Genomic DNA, 16,914 nt, shown 5'->3' with positions numbered 1-16,914 from the left:
AATTGAGTCAATGAGTCCTTTTCACACAACCAACCTGTCCAACAAGTTTCGTGTGAATTCATCCATAATCCATCTGACGCGGTGAATCGACACGTAAATCCATCCGACGCGCCGCTCCGGCACATGCTTCCATACCTGACCTGACCTGACCTGACCATCCATAACCTTTTGAGATAACGTGCTATATATCGTTTTTGGCCCAATTTCTCAATGGTGAAAATTCACTTGGAAAAATTCTCGGATCGGGATCTGGATTCAGATCTTCACCAAAATCGAATCAATTAGTCCTTGTCACACACCCAACCTGACCACAGAGTTTCATGTGAATCCATCCACAACTTATTGAGATAACAAACAATATCGTTTTTAGCCCAATCTCTCAATGGTGAAGAATCATTTGAAAAATTCTCAGATCTGGATCCGGATTCGGATCTTCACCAACATTAAGCGTTGCTGTCCTTCGCCAGTCACCGACACACACCAAAATTTTTCAGAACGATTGCTTGAAAACTGTGGCCAAAAATCGTGTAACAATCAAACAGACAAAAGCTACAGACCAACACACTTGGAGAACAAAAATTTTCACCAAGTAATAAAAAAAATCGACTGATTTTTTTCGATTTTGATTTTGCAAGTTTTTTTCGATTTTGCAAGTAACAAAGAAAGACAGACAAGAGTGAAATCATAACCTGTCCACCTGCGGTGGCAGAGGTAATTAGGTGTCGTGAATAATGTGTGGGAAAGGAGTGGAATTTTGGGGCATCATCGGTGGGGCTACATTTCAATTTTAAAAATATGCAATTCCAATTTTTATGACATTCCACTTTCAGCTCAGAGGGAAAACTATGGAAGGAAATTGACTCTGCAGGAGGCCATTTGGCCCATCGTGCCTGTTCCATTTAGCCACCCCAACCCTCCCACTAATACAGATAGTGCTAATTGTACGGCTCACCCCAAGCAGGGAATTTGCAATTGCACAAGCTAAATGCTGACGGGACATCTGGTCCCCATACGAAGGGTGTGTAATCCCAAATGCAGCACCCCTGCTGGCAGTGCATCAGAACCGACAGCTTTTAGTTATATCCGACCCGGTCGGGGATCAAACGCAGAAGAGACAACTCATTGGAGAGCAAGTTTTTCGATTTTCACCCGACCTGACCATCAAACGTCGCACCTGCAGACATTGATGAGTGTGCCGACTGTCCGATGTGATGTTCAGCCGGGAACCCTTTCGACAACACTTGCGGGTTGAGATTTTAAGGTCTTACAGTACGATTTGTGATGATGACGATGACGATGATGTTGTTGTTGTTTCGCATGCAACCCATGGCTGCCGGTTGCATCAATTCCTGGAAGCGCGGCTGTGCCGCTGATGCAGTGCCCCTGTTATCAGTAAGCTGGTACTCATTTCACCGACCTTGGAAGGATGACAGGCTGAGTCAAAGTCAACCCACCTGTTATTATTTGAACAGCACAACAGGGTCTCGAACTCAAGACCCTAATATCTTAAGCCAGCCACCTTAACCGTTAAGCCAACGCCAGGCTTCGAGACGGCCATGGTGTACAGGTAACATTAAAATTCCTGACCTAACTATTTGTGGGACATGCTGGTTGCATCCTCGTGCTAATCTCTGAGTAACCAGTCCGGCCAGCCAGGAATGTAAATGACACACACACACACACACACACACACACACACACACACACACACACACACACACACACACACACACACACACACACACACACACACACACCAATGACTTGACTTACTTCAGCAACAGAATCTCTTTCAAAGAGTACGGATCGCCTTCACCTACCAGCAGCAACGAAGAATATTCCAGCTCCAAGGATGATGTTGTGTTTGGATCGGTAAAACTCACTTGCTGCAATGCAAAGGCCACCGCAGAACAGCAGCGAAACGCTCAGGATCGGAAAGATGCTCAATGAACGCATCACACCTGCGCAGACAGAATCCTCATGAAATGAAGCAGTGAACAGTGAACACTGATTACGGACATCATTCGCGACTCCAATACGAGCATTTCCTTTGCCCGACATACTTGTGGTGGTACAATCATCCGTTCCAAAATCACTGTCGCCTTTCCCATGCCTTATAAATGCCACGTATTCACAAAAAAATTGTTAGGAAGGAAGGGCTTACAGATATACGAGTTTTCAGATATGGAGCCGTCCCCTCCAGATATACAAAATCATATCCTGGCGACATTAAAAAAAAAACGTCATCATGCTCTCATCGAGTCCCTGATGAGCTCGACGGAGCAGAAATATAACTGCACTGACATTCGAAGAGAAGACTCATCTTAGAAACTTTGAGTGAACAAAGTTTGCTGAACTTTTTTTTTTTAGTGGAATTTATTAATTTTTTTTTTTAGTCGAAATAGTCGAATTCACCATATATATATATATATATATATATATATATATATATATATATATATATATATATATATATATATATATATATATATATATATATATACATATAGGGAATTCGACTATTTCAGCCACACCCATTGCTGAGAGGTGTATAAAATCAAGCACACAACCATGTAATCTCCATAGACAAACATTGACAGTAGAATAGGCCGTACTGAAGAGCTCAATGACTTTCATCATGGCATCGTCATAGGATGCCACCTTTCCAACAAGTCAGTTCATCAAATTTCTGCCCTGCTGAAGCTGCCCCGGCCAACTGTAAGTGCTGTTATTGTGAAGTGGAAACGTGTAGGAGCAACAACAGCTCAGCCACAAAGTGGTGGGCAACACCAGCTCACAGAATGGGACTGCCGAATGCTGAAGCATGGAAAAATCGTCTGCCGTCGGTTGCAACACTCACTATCAAGTTCCAAACTACCTCTGGAAGCAACGTCAGCACAAACACTTCGTCAAAGGCTTCATGGAATGGGCTTCCATGGCCTAGTAGCCGCACACAAGCCTAAGTTCACCATGCGCAAGGCCAAGCGTCGGTTGGAGTGGTGTAAAGCCGCCATTAGACTCTGGAGCAGTGAAAACGTATTCTCTGGAGTGATGAATCACGCTTCACCATCTGGCAGTCCGACTGACGAATATGGGTTTGGTGGATGCCAGGAGAGCACTACCTTCCCGAATGCACAGTGCCAACTATAAAGTTTGGTGGAGGAGGAATAATGGTCTGTGGCTGTTTTTCATGGGTCAGGCTAGGCCCCTTATGTCCAGCGAAGGGAAATGTTAGCACTACAGCATACAATAACATTCGAGACGATTCTGTGCTTCCAACTTTGTGTCAACAGTTTGGGGAAGGCCCTTTCCTATTTCAACATAACAATACCCCCATGCACAAAGCGAGGTCCATACAGAAATGGTTTGTCGAGATCGGTGTAGAAGAACTTGACTGGCCTGCATAGAGTCCTCACCTCAACCCCATCGAAATCTACTCAACCACAGAGCCCTGACTTCAACCCCATCGAATGTGAGCCAGACCTCATTGCCCAACATCACTGCCCGACCTCACTAACACTCTTGTGGCTGAATGGAAACAAATCCCCGCAGCAATGTTCCAACATCTTGTGGAAAGCCTTCCCAGAAGAGTGGAGGCTGATATAGCAGCAAGGGGAGGGGGGGGGCAACTCCATATTAATGCCCATGATTTTGGAATCAGATGTTGGACAAGCAGGTGTCCACATACTTTTGGCCATGTCGTGTGTGTATATATATATATATATATATATATATATATATATATATATATATATATATATATATACATATATATATATATATATATATACATATATACATATATATATATATATATACATATATATATATATATACATACATATATATATACATACATATATATATATATATATATATACATATATATATATATATATACATATATATATATATACATATATATATATACATATATATATATACATATATATATATATATATATATATATATATATATACATATATACATATATATATATATACATATATATATATATATATACATATATATATATATACATATATATATATATATATATATATATATATATATATATATATATACATATATATATATATATATATATATACATATATATATATATATATATATATATATATATACATATATATATATATATATATATATATATACATATATATATATATATATATATATATATATATATATACATATATATATATATATATATATATATATATATATATATATATATATATATATATATATATATATATATATATATACATATATATATATATATATATATACATATATATATATATATATATATATACATATATATATATATATATATATATATATATATATATATATATATATATATATATAAATATGAGGCCCCGTGAGGAGGAGTGATGTAAGCGACATTTTTAAATGATATTATGACGACAGGCTCGGATGATAGGGTAAGGGTTAAAATAGTGCTATATGGCATTAACTCCAAAATGGCCGATGTGTCCCTTTCATCACTCCTCCTCGCGGCACCTCATATATTGTTGTGGTTCTACGAAACCACATGCCTCCAAGGCAATGGCATCCAGCATACTGTGATCCCGAGGCAGTTATTTTGTTAGTCTTCGTGCAGTTAAACCTTCCCCTCACGTCTAGTGGGTAAACGGGACGATGTGCGTTGTGTGGGTCTTATAGCTAGGTTTATTAACTGTATCTCTGTCTTCTCTTCTGATTTCTATTCCAACCCTTTCCTTTTAGCCATAGTACAAATCAAGCAAGCAAGCAAACACACCATGGTGTGAATAGCAAACACACCATGCAGCCTCCCGTGGCTGAGAATCAACACAAGAACAAACACACGATGCAGCACGCACATGGTGAGCCATTTCATTCAAATCTGCACACCAATTTCCAATGGCATCTCACCTTGCTCACCCCGTCACTCACTAAAACTTCACCACTTGGACAACCAACACCTTCCGCACACGGGAAAATATTCCTGCACCCCCTCATACCTCTGCATCGCTACAATTCACCACTAAACAGAGGCGTGCTGCACGGCTCGGGCTATACTCGAATCGCGTGATGCGGGTTGGTCGGCACCCCACCCTTCACCCAGGGCTCATAAAAGGAGTGTGGAGCCACTCGATCCCTTTTCACCTCTCTTCTTCGCTTCTCTTCTTCGCCACCTTCTTCTCTGCTCGTCTTGGCTCCTCGTTGCCTCTGCCCTTCGCTGGCTCTTCACTCACGGTTGGTGTGTGTCTGAGAAGTGCTTATTCCGGAGAACCAGTGTGACGCGCACGTTGCCACAAGCCCCGGCAAAGTGACTAAGCCAGAGATAACGCGCCAATTCTTGAGGTGGGAACACTCGAGCAGAGTGTCCCATCGAGGTACACGCGACACTAGCAGACCTATGCACGACTAAGTTAGGGATCTGTCACCTCACGCATCTTCTGTCCTCTCTCTCTTTCCACCCCTCTATCGCGTCCCCTTTGGATGCACAAAAGAGCATCCAGTACTGACTCGCAATCCCATTTTCCTCTGGCACGACACCACACCCCCCATATTGCACGACACCAAACCTCCCACTCCCACACCTTAGACACCAGTTGTTCTCCCTCCTACCTCCCCCCAAAGTGTACTGGGTTGCGTTGGTCAGCCGACCGCACCAGGTACTGCTTGGCCGTTTGTCCTCATCTGCTCGCTTTCTTTCTGGCTATCTAATCATCCGTGTGTGTGTGTGTGTGTGTGTGTGTGTGTGTGTGTGTGTGTGTGTGTGTGTGTGTGTGTGTGTGTGTGTGTGTGTGTGTGTGTGTGTGTGTGTGTGAGAGAGAGAGAGAGATGGTGCCTGTCATATCACAAGTTAAGACTGTAGAAGCAATAACAGGATAAGTCTGCTCTGTGTCTGCTTTTGTAAATTGCTTACCTTTTGTCTCACCCCACAAATTCCTTGCTATCCCTGCTGTACATAATAATAAACCCCATTCACTGTGCCACATAACTTTCCTCACCTGATTGTAAATAAATGCTTTGTATAGAAATGTTCCCAGCTCGTTTTCGTCTTTTCCTTCATTGGTCCAACATGGTCCGTATCCTAGCCTAGCCGGGAGGTAATTCCCCAACGATCTGTTTTCTCGCCGTTACGTCCTTTGGCAGTTCCACTCGGCTGCATCTGATCTGGTAAGGTGATCCAGTTTGAACAAGGCGTACCGAGGGTGTGTCTCCCAGTAATTAGATCACATGACCATTAGGTAACCGGTATTCATTAGACGGAGGACCTTAAGTCACGTGGTCGAGTTATTGGCGTTCACGGACAATTTGCCCACAAAATTAAGAGCAGGTTAGGATATAAATTTTATTTAATTTTTTGAATGGACCATGGCGGACCAAGATGAGCTGGTTCAGGTGGGTTTTGAAACAACAATGTTAGAGGAATCCATGGCTCAGGGCGACAGCTTTGAGGGAGATCGTTCCCTGCAATCATACTCAGAGGTAACGTTGGGGGCAAGCACGCCAACAACAATGCTTGGGGACCCCCACCACCAAAGTTCCCTGATGGAGGACTTAGCGATCCCCATGCGATCCACACCTCACCTCTGAGTTTATGCACATTTTAAAAACAAACAACACGTTGAAAACTGAACAAAGTACGTTTTCACTCCAATGAAAATACTCATGATTAATATTTGAAGTCTTTGATTAAAAAACTGTCCTTTTGTCGACATTTTGTATGTACCGTATCCTGTCGAGATAGCGCTTGCCAAGCCAACCATTCCTTATGAACCTTTTCAAATGGAGTGTTTCAAGGTCCACAGAATCGGAAAATCAAGTTTGGTTTCATGAATAGATATGGCTTCACTTAATACTTAATCGTGATTTTCTTGAATAAATATATTATCTTAAAAGGAAGATTTTTAATGTTATTTGGTGCCTTTTGCACTCAATTGGCCCCACCCCCCCCAAAAAAACGCTCAATTAGCCCCGCCCCTCCCATGACGTCATCTCGCCCTTGGGTTCATATATGTACAGTCTGACAGCACCTATGACGTTATGATTTTGATTATCGTCATAATCTGGGGATTCATCATCAGAAAATTATTGTTCAAATTCACTTTCCGACGAGTATGAAGTGAGTTGTGTGCCTATTATCCATTGCGTGCTGACAGTCTTTTCCTCGATTATTGTGCCATTGCAGTTTATCTGGAAGTTATAGGAGCGGTACCCGACACCTTTGCTTTTTTAACTGGAACATCTCAAAAAAATATATTACAATTAAAAACCACGTTCAGTTCTTTGTTTATTACTTAAAAATTAATATAATCACATCAAAAAAATGTATTTTCTTTTCTGATTCTGTGGACCTTTAAGCCACTTGGCAAGTGCTCTATGAGAAACTTGGTAATTGAACATACCCCAGATTCATTACATGGCAACGAGGATAAATATCTAAATCATGACTTATTTTGGCCAAATCGAAGAATTCGTCCCTCGGGGAGAAGATTTTGACATGACATGTGGCAAGTTAGAGGTTGGTAGGAATTGAAAGCAGGTTATATTTTAATTATTTAATTTTCCCAAACATGGTTAAAAAAAACCCCCATGAAAATTCCTTTGTGGGAGGAGGGAGGTGAAAGGTGGAGGTGGAAGTCTGTAGGGCTTGGGATGGAAGGAGCCAGGGAAGGGGTGGGGTGGTTGTCTGGAGTGAGGGGTAGAGGGGAAGGGATAGGGTGGGAGTCTGGAGATAGGGGGTGGGAGGAGGAAGGGAAAGAGGTGGGAGGAGGGACCCAGCATTGGCCGGCAATGCCGGGTACCCCTGCTAATACATTATAATGCGAAGTGTGGTGTCTGTCCATGCATTTGTATGTTCGCACATTCAGCTGTCTCCCAATTTGGGTGGCCACTTCCCGCGATGTGTTTGAAAAGCTCCACACACAGAAAAAGCTGAACATTCGACCAGAAGGTCGAATATAAATGCATGATACCAAACTCGATACATTTTAAACGTATAGATACAACATGGAATCGCAGTTTGTTTACAAACAGTGCATTAAGATGTGACCTGGGCGGACAGGATTGCCTCGAGGTACATACATTCACTTCTCCGCTGTCTAGTCTGGGTTTGAATCCCGACCCAGCAATAAACCGTCATTCCGGTGTTCCACAGATTGGGTGAATCATCAATATGTGTGCCATCCCTCGGATGGATGTTAAAGTGGGAGTCCTGTCGACTGGCATTAGTTGGTGGATGTTAAAGATCCCATGGTGTCATTCACAAAGAGTGGGTGAGCTATCTATCGGTGGCAGCATGAACAAATTACAAATTCCTGCCAGAACTTCTGCTGGGAAGGCAATGGCAAAACCACCCAGTATAACCCTTGCTCAGGAAGCTGCTTCGGCGACACAGACGCTCTGTGACAGAGTATGAGGATTATCACAAATCTGAACAAACCATGTCAGTGTTAATAACAGTAGCCTATACTGAGTCCTTGAAGAAAGGTGCAGTGTTAATCATTTTATTGAAGCAAAATCTACATTTAGTATTTTAACCTAAAATAACATTTGATAAACTTTAAAGAGGTTTAAAAATAAGCTTGAATTTAATTATCGGTGGACTTGATGACGTAATTCATTAAGAGTTAGAGCATCCACTCAAAAGGACGAAGCACGGACATAGAGAGAATGGGGTGGGGGAAGAGAGAGAGAAATGTAGGAGAGAGAGGAGGGGAGTGTGGAAGAGAGGGGAGGGGAGGGGAAAAGAGGGGAGGGGAGGGGAAAAGAGGGGAGGGGAGGGGAAAGAGGGGAGGGGAGGGGAAAGAGGGGAGGGGAGGGGAAAGAGGGGAGGGAAAAGAGGGGAGGGGAGGGGAAGGGGAAAAGAGGGGAGGGGAGGGAAAAGAGGGGAGGGGAGGGAAAAGAGGGGAGGGGAAGGGCAAAGCGGGAGGGAGAGGGAGGGAGAGGGAGAGGGAGAGAGGGAGAGGGAGGGAGAGGGAGGGAGAGGGAGGGTGAGGACGAGGGCGAGGGAGGGTGAGGGCGAGGGAGAGGGAGGGATGGAGAGGGAGAGGGAGGGAGAGGGAGGGTGAGGGAGAGGAAGGGAGAGGGAGGGTGAGGGAGAGGGAGGGAGAGGGAGGGTGAGGGCGAGGGAGAGGGAGGGTGAGGGCGAGGGCGAGGGAGGGTGAGGGCGAGGGCGAGGGAGGGTGAGGGCGAGGGAGAGGGAGGGTGAGGGCGAGGGAGAGGGAGGGTGAGGGCGAGGGAGAGGGAGGGTGAGGGTGAGGGAGAGGGAGGGTGAGGGCGAGGGAGAGGGAGGGTGAGGGTGAGGGAGAGGGAGGGAGAGGAGTGTGGAAGAGAGGGGAGGGAGGAGGAGGGCGAGAGAGAGGGAGGGGAGGGGGAGGGCGAGAGGGGAGGGGAGGAGGAGGGCGAGAGGGGAGGGGAGGAGGAGGGCGAGAGAGAGGGGAGGGGAGGGGGAGGGCGAGAGAGAGGGGAGGGGAGGGGGAGGGCGAGAGAGAGGGGAGGGGAGGGGAGGGCGAGAGAGAGGGAGGAGGGGAGGGAGAGAGAGGGAGGAGGGGAGGGCGAGAGAGAGGGGAGGGTGAGAGAGAGGGGAGGGGAGGGGAGGGCGAGAGAGAGGGAGGGGAGGGTGAGAGAGATAAGGGAGGTGGAGGGTGAGAGAGAGGGGAGGGGAGGGGAGGGGGAGGGAAGAGAGGGAGGGAGGGGAGCGGAGGGGAGGGGAAGAGAGGGAAGGGAGGGAGGGGAAGAGAGAGAGGGGAAGAGAGAGGGTAAGAGAGAGGGGAGGGGGAGGGGAAGAGAGAGAGGAGGGGAGTGGGAGGGGAAGAGAGAGAGGGGAGGGAGGGGAGGGGAAGAGAGAGAGGGAGGGGGAGGTGAAGAGAGAGAGGGGAGGGAGAGGGAGGGGAAGAGAGAGGGAGGGGAGAGCAAGAGAGAGAGGGGAGGGGGAGGGGTGGGCAAAAGAGAGAGGGAGGGGGAGAGGTGGGCAAGAGAGAGAGGGGCGGGCAAGAGAGAGAGAGAGGGGAGGGGAGGGTAAGAGAAAGGTGAAGGGCAAGAGATATAGAGGGGAGGGAGAGGGCAAGAGAGAGATAGGGGAGGGGAGAGATAGAAAGAGAGAGACACGGGAAGGGCAAAAGAGAGTGGGGAGGGGGGGGGCAAAAGAGGGAGGGGTGGGCGGGCGGGGGAAGGCGGAAGGCAAGAGAGAAAGAGGGGAGAGGGAGGGTAAGAAAGAGGGGAAAGGTAAGAGAGATAGAGAGGGGATGGGGAGGGCAAGAGACAGAGAGACAGAGAGACAGAGAGACAGAGAGACAGAGAGACAGAGAGACAGAGAGACAGAGAGACAGAGAGACAGAGAGACAGAGAGACAGAGAGACAGAGAGACAGAGAGACAGAGAGACAGAGAGACAGAGAGACAGAGAGACAGAGAGACAGAGAGACAGAGAGACAGAGAGACAGAGAGACAGAGAGACAGAGAGACAGAGAGACAGAGAGACAGAGAGACAGAGAGACAGAGAGACAGAGAGACAGAGAGACAGAGAGACAGAGAGACAGAGAGACAGAGAGACAGAGAGACAGAGAGACAGAGAGACAGAGAGACAGAGAGACAGAGAGACAGAGAGACAGAGAGACAGAGAGACAGAGAGAGAGAGAGAGAGAGAGAGAGAGAGAGAGAGAGAGAGAGAGAGAGAGAGAGAGAGAGAGAGAGAGAGAGAGAGAGAGAGAGAGAGAGAGAGAGAGAGAGAGAGAGAGAGAGAGAGAGAGAGAGAGAGAGAGAGAGAGAGAGAGAGAGAGAGAGAGAGAGAGAGAGAGAGAGAGAGAGAGAGAGAGAGAGAGAGAGAGAGTGGGCAAGACAGGAGGGGAAGAGGGGGAAGGAGCAAGGTGTTCCTGAAATACAACAATCAATTTAAATAACTTGTTCCTTGATCATAAACTGATGACAGACAGACAAACGGAAGGACATGAACCAATTGCTTCACCCCACTTTTTTCGCTTTGCATACGCGGGGTATTAATGTTGATGACAAATTTTCTTTTGCAAGCAAAATATTCTGTCTTCTTATGAGACAAAATGAACCTTGCTACTCGATGTTGTAACATCATTTTGTGGTGGACGGAATAACTAGCTCAGAGCTTTTGCTTTGAATGGAACCAAGAATGCAACACAATTGATCTTTTTATCCATTAAATAATTTAAATTGATAGAGCAACTTAAATTTTTCGCGTCATTGGGGACAGATACTTTTACTCACTTTACTGGTCATGAACCAGTACTCTTCTTCGTACCTTCTACAGTATGTTCAGTATATATATATATATATCTTCAATGATTCATCCAAGCTTAACTTCTCGTGGTGAGAGAGAAAGGTTGGTGGGAAGTTTTTGCCCCAAGTATGTTTAGCCTTGCCAACGAAGGTGGGACGCAGGTTATGTTTTCATCCCTGTCTGTCTGGCTGTTTGTCTGTCTGGCTGTTTGTCTGTCTGTCTATCTGTCTGTGAGGCAGATATTTCAAAGCGTTGCGGTGGGATTCGGATGAAATTTGGTGGACAGCTTGGGTGTGTGACAAGTACTAAATGATTCGATTTTGCTTCAGGTTCGGATCCAGACCTGTCCTATCACTGGGATACAAAATGTAAACTGTTCAGCCTGGCAGCGGTTTGCACACTACCGAGTGCCGTTCTCATCCAAACTGGATCACCAGGCCTGACATTCGACTAAAGGTGATTTTCGCAGGAATTTGTAATGTCTTGCAGCGATATCAAACCTAATCTTTGTGAAAGACATCAATGCACACTTTAATTCCGACCACCCACATTGTTGGGGTTGGGGCTAGGGGGGGAGGATGCTCAATCATCGACAGGCACAGCCTGTTCCGAGATATTATCGCTGCCGCAACCAACGTCGAGGGATAATTAATTAAACTGTAAATGGGTAGATTACTCGTGGTCATCTATTGATCAACATGGCTCAACAGTCAGTAAGTGGAATGGTTGTCCCCTGAAAAAATAAAAACAAAACAACGATAACTATTCTGATAATAATAAACATTATTGGAAACTCAGTAAGCACTTCTTAAGTCGATATTCGAGTTCTTTGTCAAGCATTTCTATTTGTCTTCATGAAACCTTCAAGGTGCGTTTCCTGTGCAGATGGACAGCGAGCACCTGGGTCGCTTCACCGACTTGTCTCCACTTCCTTGAACGGTCTCTGCGAACACCTGGGTCACTTCACCGACTTGTCTCCACTTCCTCGAACGGTCTCTGCGAACACCTGGGTCACTTCACCGACTTGTCTCCACTTCCTCGAACGGTTTCTGCGAACACCTGGGTCACTTCACCGACTTGTCTCCACTTCCTCGAACGGTCTCTGCAAACACCTGGGTCACTTCACTGATTGTCTCCACTTCCTCGAACGGTCTCTGCGAACACCTGGGTCATTTCACTGATTGTCTCCACTTCCTCGAACGGTCTCTGCGAACACCTGGGTCACTTCACTGATTGTCTCCACTTCCTCGAATGGTCTCTGCGAACACCTGGGTCATTTCACTGATTGTCTCCACTTCCTCGAACGGTCTCTGCGAACACCTGGGTCACTTCACTGATTGTCTCTACTTCCTCGAACGGTTTCTGCGAACACCTGGGTCACTTCACTGATTGTCTCCACTTCCTCGAACGGTCTCTGCGAGCACCTGGGTCACTTCACTGATTGTCTCCACTTCCTCGAACGGTCTCTGCGAACACCTGGGTCACTTCACTGATTGTCTCCACTTCCTCGAACGGTTTCTGCGAACACCTGGGTCACTTCACTGATTGTCTCCACTTCCTCGAACGGTCTCTGCGAACACCTGGGTCATTTCACTGATTGTCTCCACTTCCTCGAACGGTCTCTGCGAACACCTGGGTCACTTCACTGATTGTCTCCACTTCCTCGAACGGTCTCTGCGAACACCTGGGTCATTTCACTGATTGTCTCCACTTCCTCGAACGGTCTCTGCGAACACCTGGGTCATTTCACTGATTGTCTCCACTTCCTCGAACGGTCTCTGCGAACACCTGGGTCACTTCACTGATTGTCTCCACTTCCTCGAACGGTCTCTGCGAACACCTGGGTCATTTCACTGATTGTCTCCACTTCCTCGAACGGTCTCTACGAACACCTGGGTCACTTCACTGATTGTCTCCACTTCCTCGAACGGTCTCTGCGAACACCTGGGTCATTTCACTGATTGTCTCCACTTCCTCGAACGGTCTCTGCGAACACCTGGGTCACTTCACTGATTGTCTCCACTTCCTCAAACAGTTTCTGCGAACACCTGGGTCACTTCACCGACTTGTCTCCACTTCCTCAAACGGTCTCTGCGAACACCTGGGTTACTTCACCGACTTGTCTCCACTTCCTCAAACGGTCTCTGCGAACACCTGGGTCACTTCACTGATTGTCTCCACTTCCTCGAACGGTCTCTACGAACACCTGGGTCACTTCACTGATTGTCTCCACTTCCTCGAAAGGTCTCTGTGAACACCTGGGTCACTTCACTGATTGTCTCCACTTCCTCGAACGGTCTCTGCGAACACCTGGGTCACTTCACTGACCTGTCTCCACTTCCACGAATGGTCTCTGCTTCACGTTCTCCGCTTCCTGTCTAGTTTATTTCAATCACCTCTTTCGAATACTCACTTCCACAGACAAAGTGAATGATTGGGTTGTGTAACATTATTTGTTTTGAATTATTGATGGTTTTTGTTATTCATTTGTAGATTGTCTATCTTAGCGTTTCTTTGTATCAAAACACGACACACAATTCAATTCGAGCTTTAAACGTCTCTTTATAGAAGAGAAACGAAAAAGAGGATCATCGATGGCAGCTCTTGAACCAGACCATTTGACACTTCAAAATGGGAGCGAACCAGTGTGCATCTTTTTCAAGAGAGCATGGAGAGCCAAATCCAAAACTGTAAATTCAAATGTTACACAAACATTAAATAACCAATTGCAAACCCACCATGTCTGCAAACTTAGGCAGAATGGAGGAGGGTTGGGAAGGGGGAGGGTGTTGTGAGAGATAAGAGAGATGCGGAGGAGTCGGTGGGAGTAAGGTTGGCATTGGGCTTGGAATGGATGGAAAAGGTGTGTGATGCAGGCATGGGAGGACTGAAAATGGTGTGTGCTACCAGCATGGGAGGACTGGAAAAGGTGTGTGCTACCAGCATGGGAGGACTGGAAAAGGTGTGTGCTATCAGTATGAGAAGATTGGAAAAGGTGTGTGTGTTACCAGCATGGGAGGACTGGAAAAGATGTGTGCTACCAGCATGGGAGGACTGGAAAAGGTGTGTGCTATCAGTATGAGAAGATTGGAAAAGGTGTTTGTGTTACCAGCATGGGAGGACTGGAAAAGGTGTGTGCTGCCATCATGGGAGGACTGGAAAAGGTGTGTGCTACCAACATGGGAGGACTGGAAAAGGTGTGTGCTGCCAGCATGGGAGGACTGGAAAAGATGTGTGCTGCCAGCATGGGAGGACTGGAAAAGGTGTGTGCTACCAGCATGGCACGACTGGAAAAAGTGTGAGGAGTGATGTGCGTGGCCAATCATTGTCGAGAGATGGTTGAACATTGAACACCGTTGTTCGTGAATTGCTGATTGGCTGGTGAAAAACTTACGGAGAATGTACTCTGATGTGTCTTTATCATAATCGTTCTCCTCGGGGAAGTGCTCAATCCGCCTGCAAGTACCTTTGAAAGCACCTGGTGAGGATGAAGGTGGGAGGGTGAGGAGGCGGTTCGAGAAAGTGCAGCACATCAACCTCACGCAACATTATTTAAATTGCAGTCCTCTACCTTTCCCTCTCAATGAGAGAAAGCGCAATGCATAATAGGTAGCAAACAAGCTCGCTCCTTTGATGGACGCATCAGGACAACGAGAACACCAACGGTTACGGAGGTATGGGTAAGGGTGGGAGGGGAAGAAACGAAAAATCAAGTAAGGACTCCATGCCCAGGTACACTCATTTTCGGGTCTTACCCTCGAGGCAGCAGGTTCTCCAAAGGCCGGAATGGGTCATCACCTCCTCAAGACGCCTTGCGGTTTCATTGTCCGGGTACTGCCGCGGCCTACAGACCCCCCGTGCGTACAGCCAGTAGTCCGTACCCACGGCGATGGTCATGAGGCTGAAAGCAGCGAAGGCGCCCACGGTGGTGAGCATGGAGCGGCCTCCCCCACTGTCACACATAGCCATGCCGACCGCTCCAAGAGCATCCCGGGCCCGGACAATATGCTTCCGGACCCCCACCACACCACCACCACCCAGACCCACCCCTTTCGTTCTCCCCCACCAACTACCTCTCTACCCGCTCATTCCCCGATCCCTCACCAAAGCCCGACAGCCACGCATCACATATCCCCCTGAAGCCGGACCGCCAGGATCGGCCGCCGTGGATGCTCAGATCCTGCCCTGACAAGACGAGGACCGGGCACCCGGAGGGAGCGCCCCCGATGCCACCCATCAGAACTCCCTGTCCCCGTCTTCCCACGATCCCGCTAACCAGGTCGAGCTGTGCCACTCGGTATAGGGGACGCCCAGCCCGCCAGAATGATCAATGGCGGACCTTAGGGCATCGAGAGAAAGGGGACGGGAAACGAGGATGATGGGGGTGGAGTGGGGCGAGCGGTGCTAATAGTGGGAAACATGAAGAAATCGCAGCACGAAGGTACCGTGGTGGTACCGTGGTGGTACCGTGGTGGTACTGTGGTGGTACCGTGGTGGTACCGTGGTGGAGCGCAAGAGGGGGGTTCGAGATTGCAAAATGGAGGAGGGAGGGATGGAGATCCAGCGGAGTGTGTGAGAGACGTGAGTTCAATATCAACACGAAAGCTGGATTACGTGGATGGGGAATGAAATGAGTGGAGCGAATGAATGCGGGACTTCAGCTGCAATTCCAGGCCAATTCTCAAAATAAGCTCCTGCGTCGTCACATCACGGTGTTTGAATCCCTGGCTTTCCTTCCTTCCTTCCTTCCTTCCTTCCTTCCCACTCTCTCTCTCTCTCTCTCTCTCTCTCTCTCTCTCTCTCTCTCTCTCTCTCTCTCTCTCTCTCTCTCTCTCTCTCTCTCTCTCTCTCTCTCTCTCTCTCTCTCTCTCTCTCTCTCGATCCAGTTTCGAGGTCGGAATAAATTAATTAATTATGGTCCATTGAAAGACATTTGATTTTCTTTCCTCTTCAAGCGCTAAATGAGGAAAGACAAACAACAATCATCATCTCGATTTGACATACAGACCATAATATATTTATTTATTTATTTATTTTCTGATGTTGATGTATTGTTACACACAGAGTGCCTGGAGCGATTTCAAATTACCCCCTCCTTCATCTTACCCCCCCCACCCCCCGGTAACTTCAAATCGATTTCATCCTACCCCCTACGATTTCAGATCCCTCAAAATATATTACCCCCCTCAAAATATTTATTTATTTACAAAAAATAGTAATTTAATTCGGGAAAAAACCATTGACCACGTGACAGCCTTCAAAGAGTTTGCAATGAATTTTGATTTTATTATGAATTATTTTATTTTAATATTGTTATTAATTGAAATCGGTATTTCTCATACAGTAGTGGTGCTCGTATGGCAGCTCAGGTGCCGGGGTCGCTATCATTTCTTGAAGCGCCACTGTGTCGCTGATGCAGTGCCCCTCCACCAGTACACACACTGGAATTGGTACTCATTTCACCGACCTCGGAAGGATGACATGACAGGCTGAGTCAACCCCCTGGTGTATTAATTCAGCAGCCGACGGGGCTTGAACTCAGGACCCGAGTATCCCAAGCCACCACCCTAACTTGAAATCAGGACCCGAGTATCCCAAGCCACCACCCTAACTTGAACTCAGGACCCTAGGATCCCAAGC

The 16,914-nt window shown here is 46.8% G+C and overlaps 1 protein-coding gene across 1 annotated transcript in view; it reads right to left on the bottom strand.

Annotated features, from left to right (window-relative positions):
* Window positions 1–16,049, bottom strand: part of LOC147009861 (voltage-dependent calcium channel gamma-3 subunit-like) — a 50,084-nt gene extending 34,035 nt beyond the window's left edge. The window contains exons 1-3 of the mRNA XM_085862501.1: window positions 15,030–16,049; window positions 14,669–14,752; window positions 1,821–1,961 (exon numbers count right to left, since the gene is read on the bottom strand). Coding sequence (XP_085718627.1) covers window positions 1,821–1,961; window positions 14,669–14,752; window positions 15,030–15,243 — 439 coding nt within the window. The 5' untranslated portion in view covers window positions 15,244–16,049. The remainder of the gene's footprint in view (window positions 1–1,820; window positions 1,962–14,668; window positions 14,753–15,029) is intronic.
* Between the last annotated feature and the right edge of the window lie 865 nt (window positions 16,050–16,914).

This window comes from Eptatretus burgeri, chromosome 17 (genome assembly GCF_056783735.1).
Source record: "Eptatretus burgeri isolate ZD-2024b chromosome 17, Ebu_testis_v1, whole genome shotgun sequence".
Lineage (NCBI taxonomy): Eukaryota > Metazoa > Chordata > Myxini > Myxiniformes > Myxinidae > Eptatretus > Eptatretus burgeri.
Note: the sequence above shows the minus strand (reverse complement) of the source record. Positions and strands in the feature narration are given on the sequence as shown.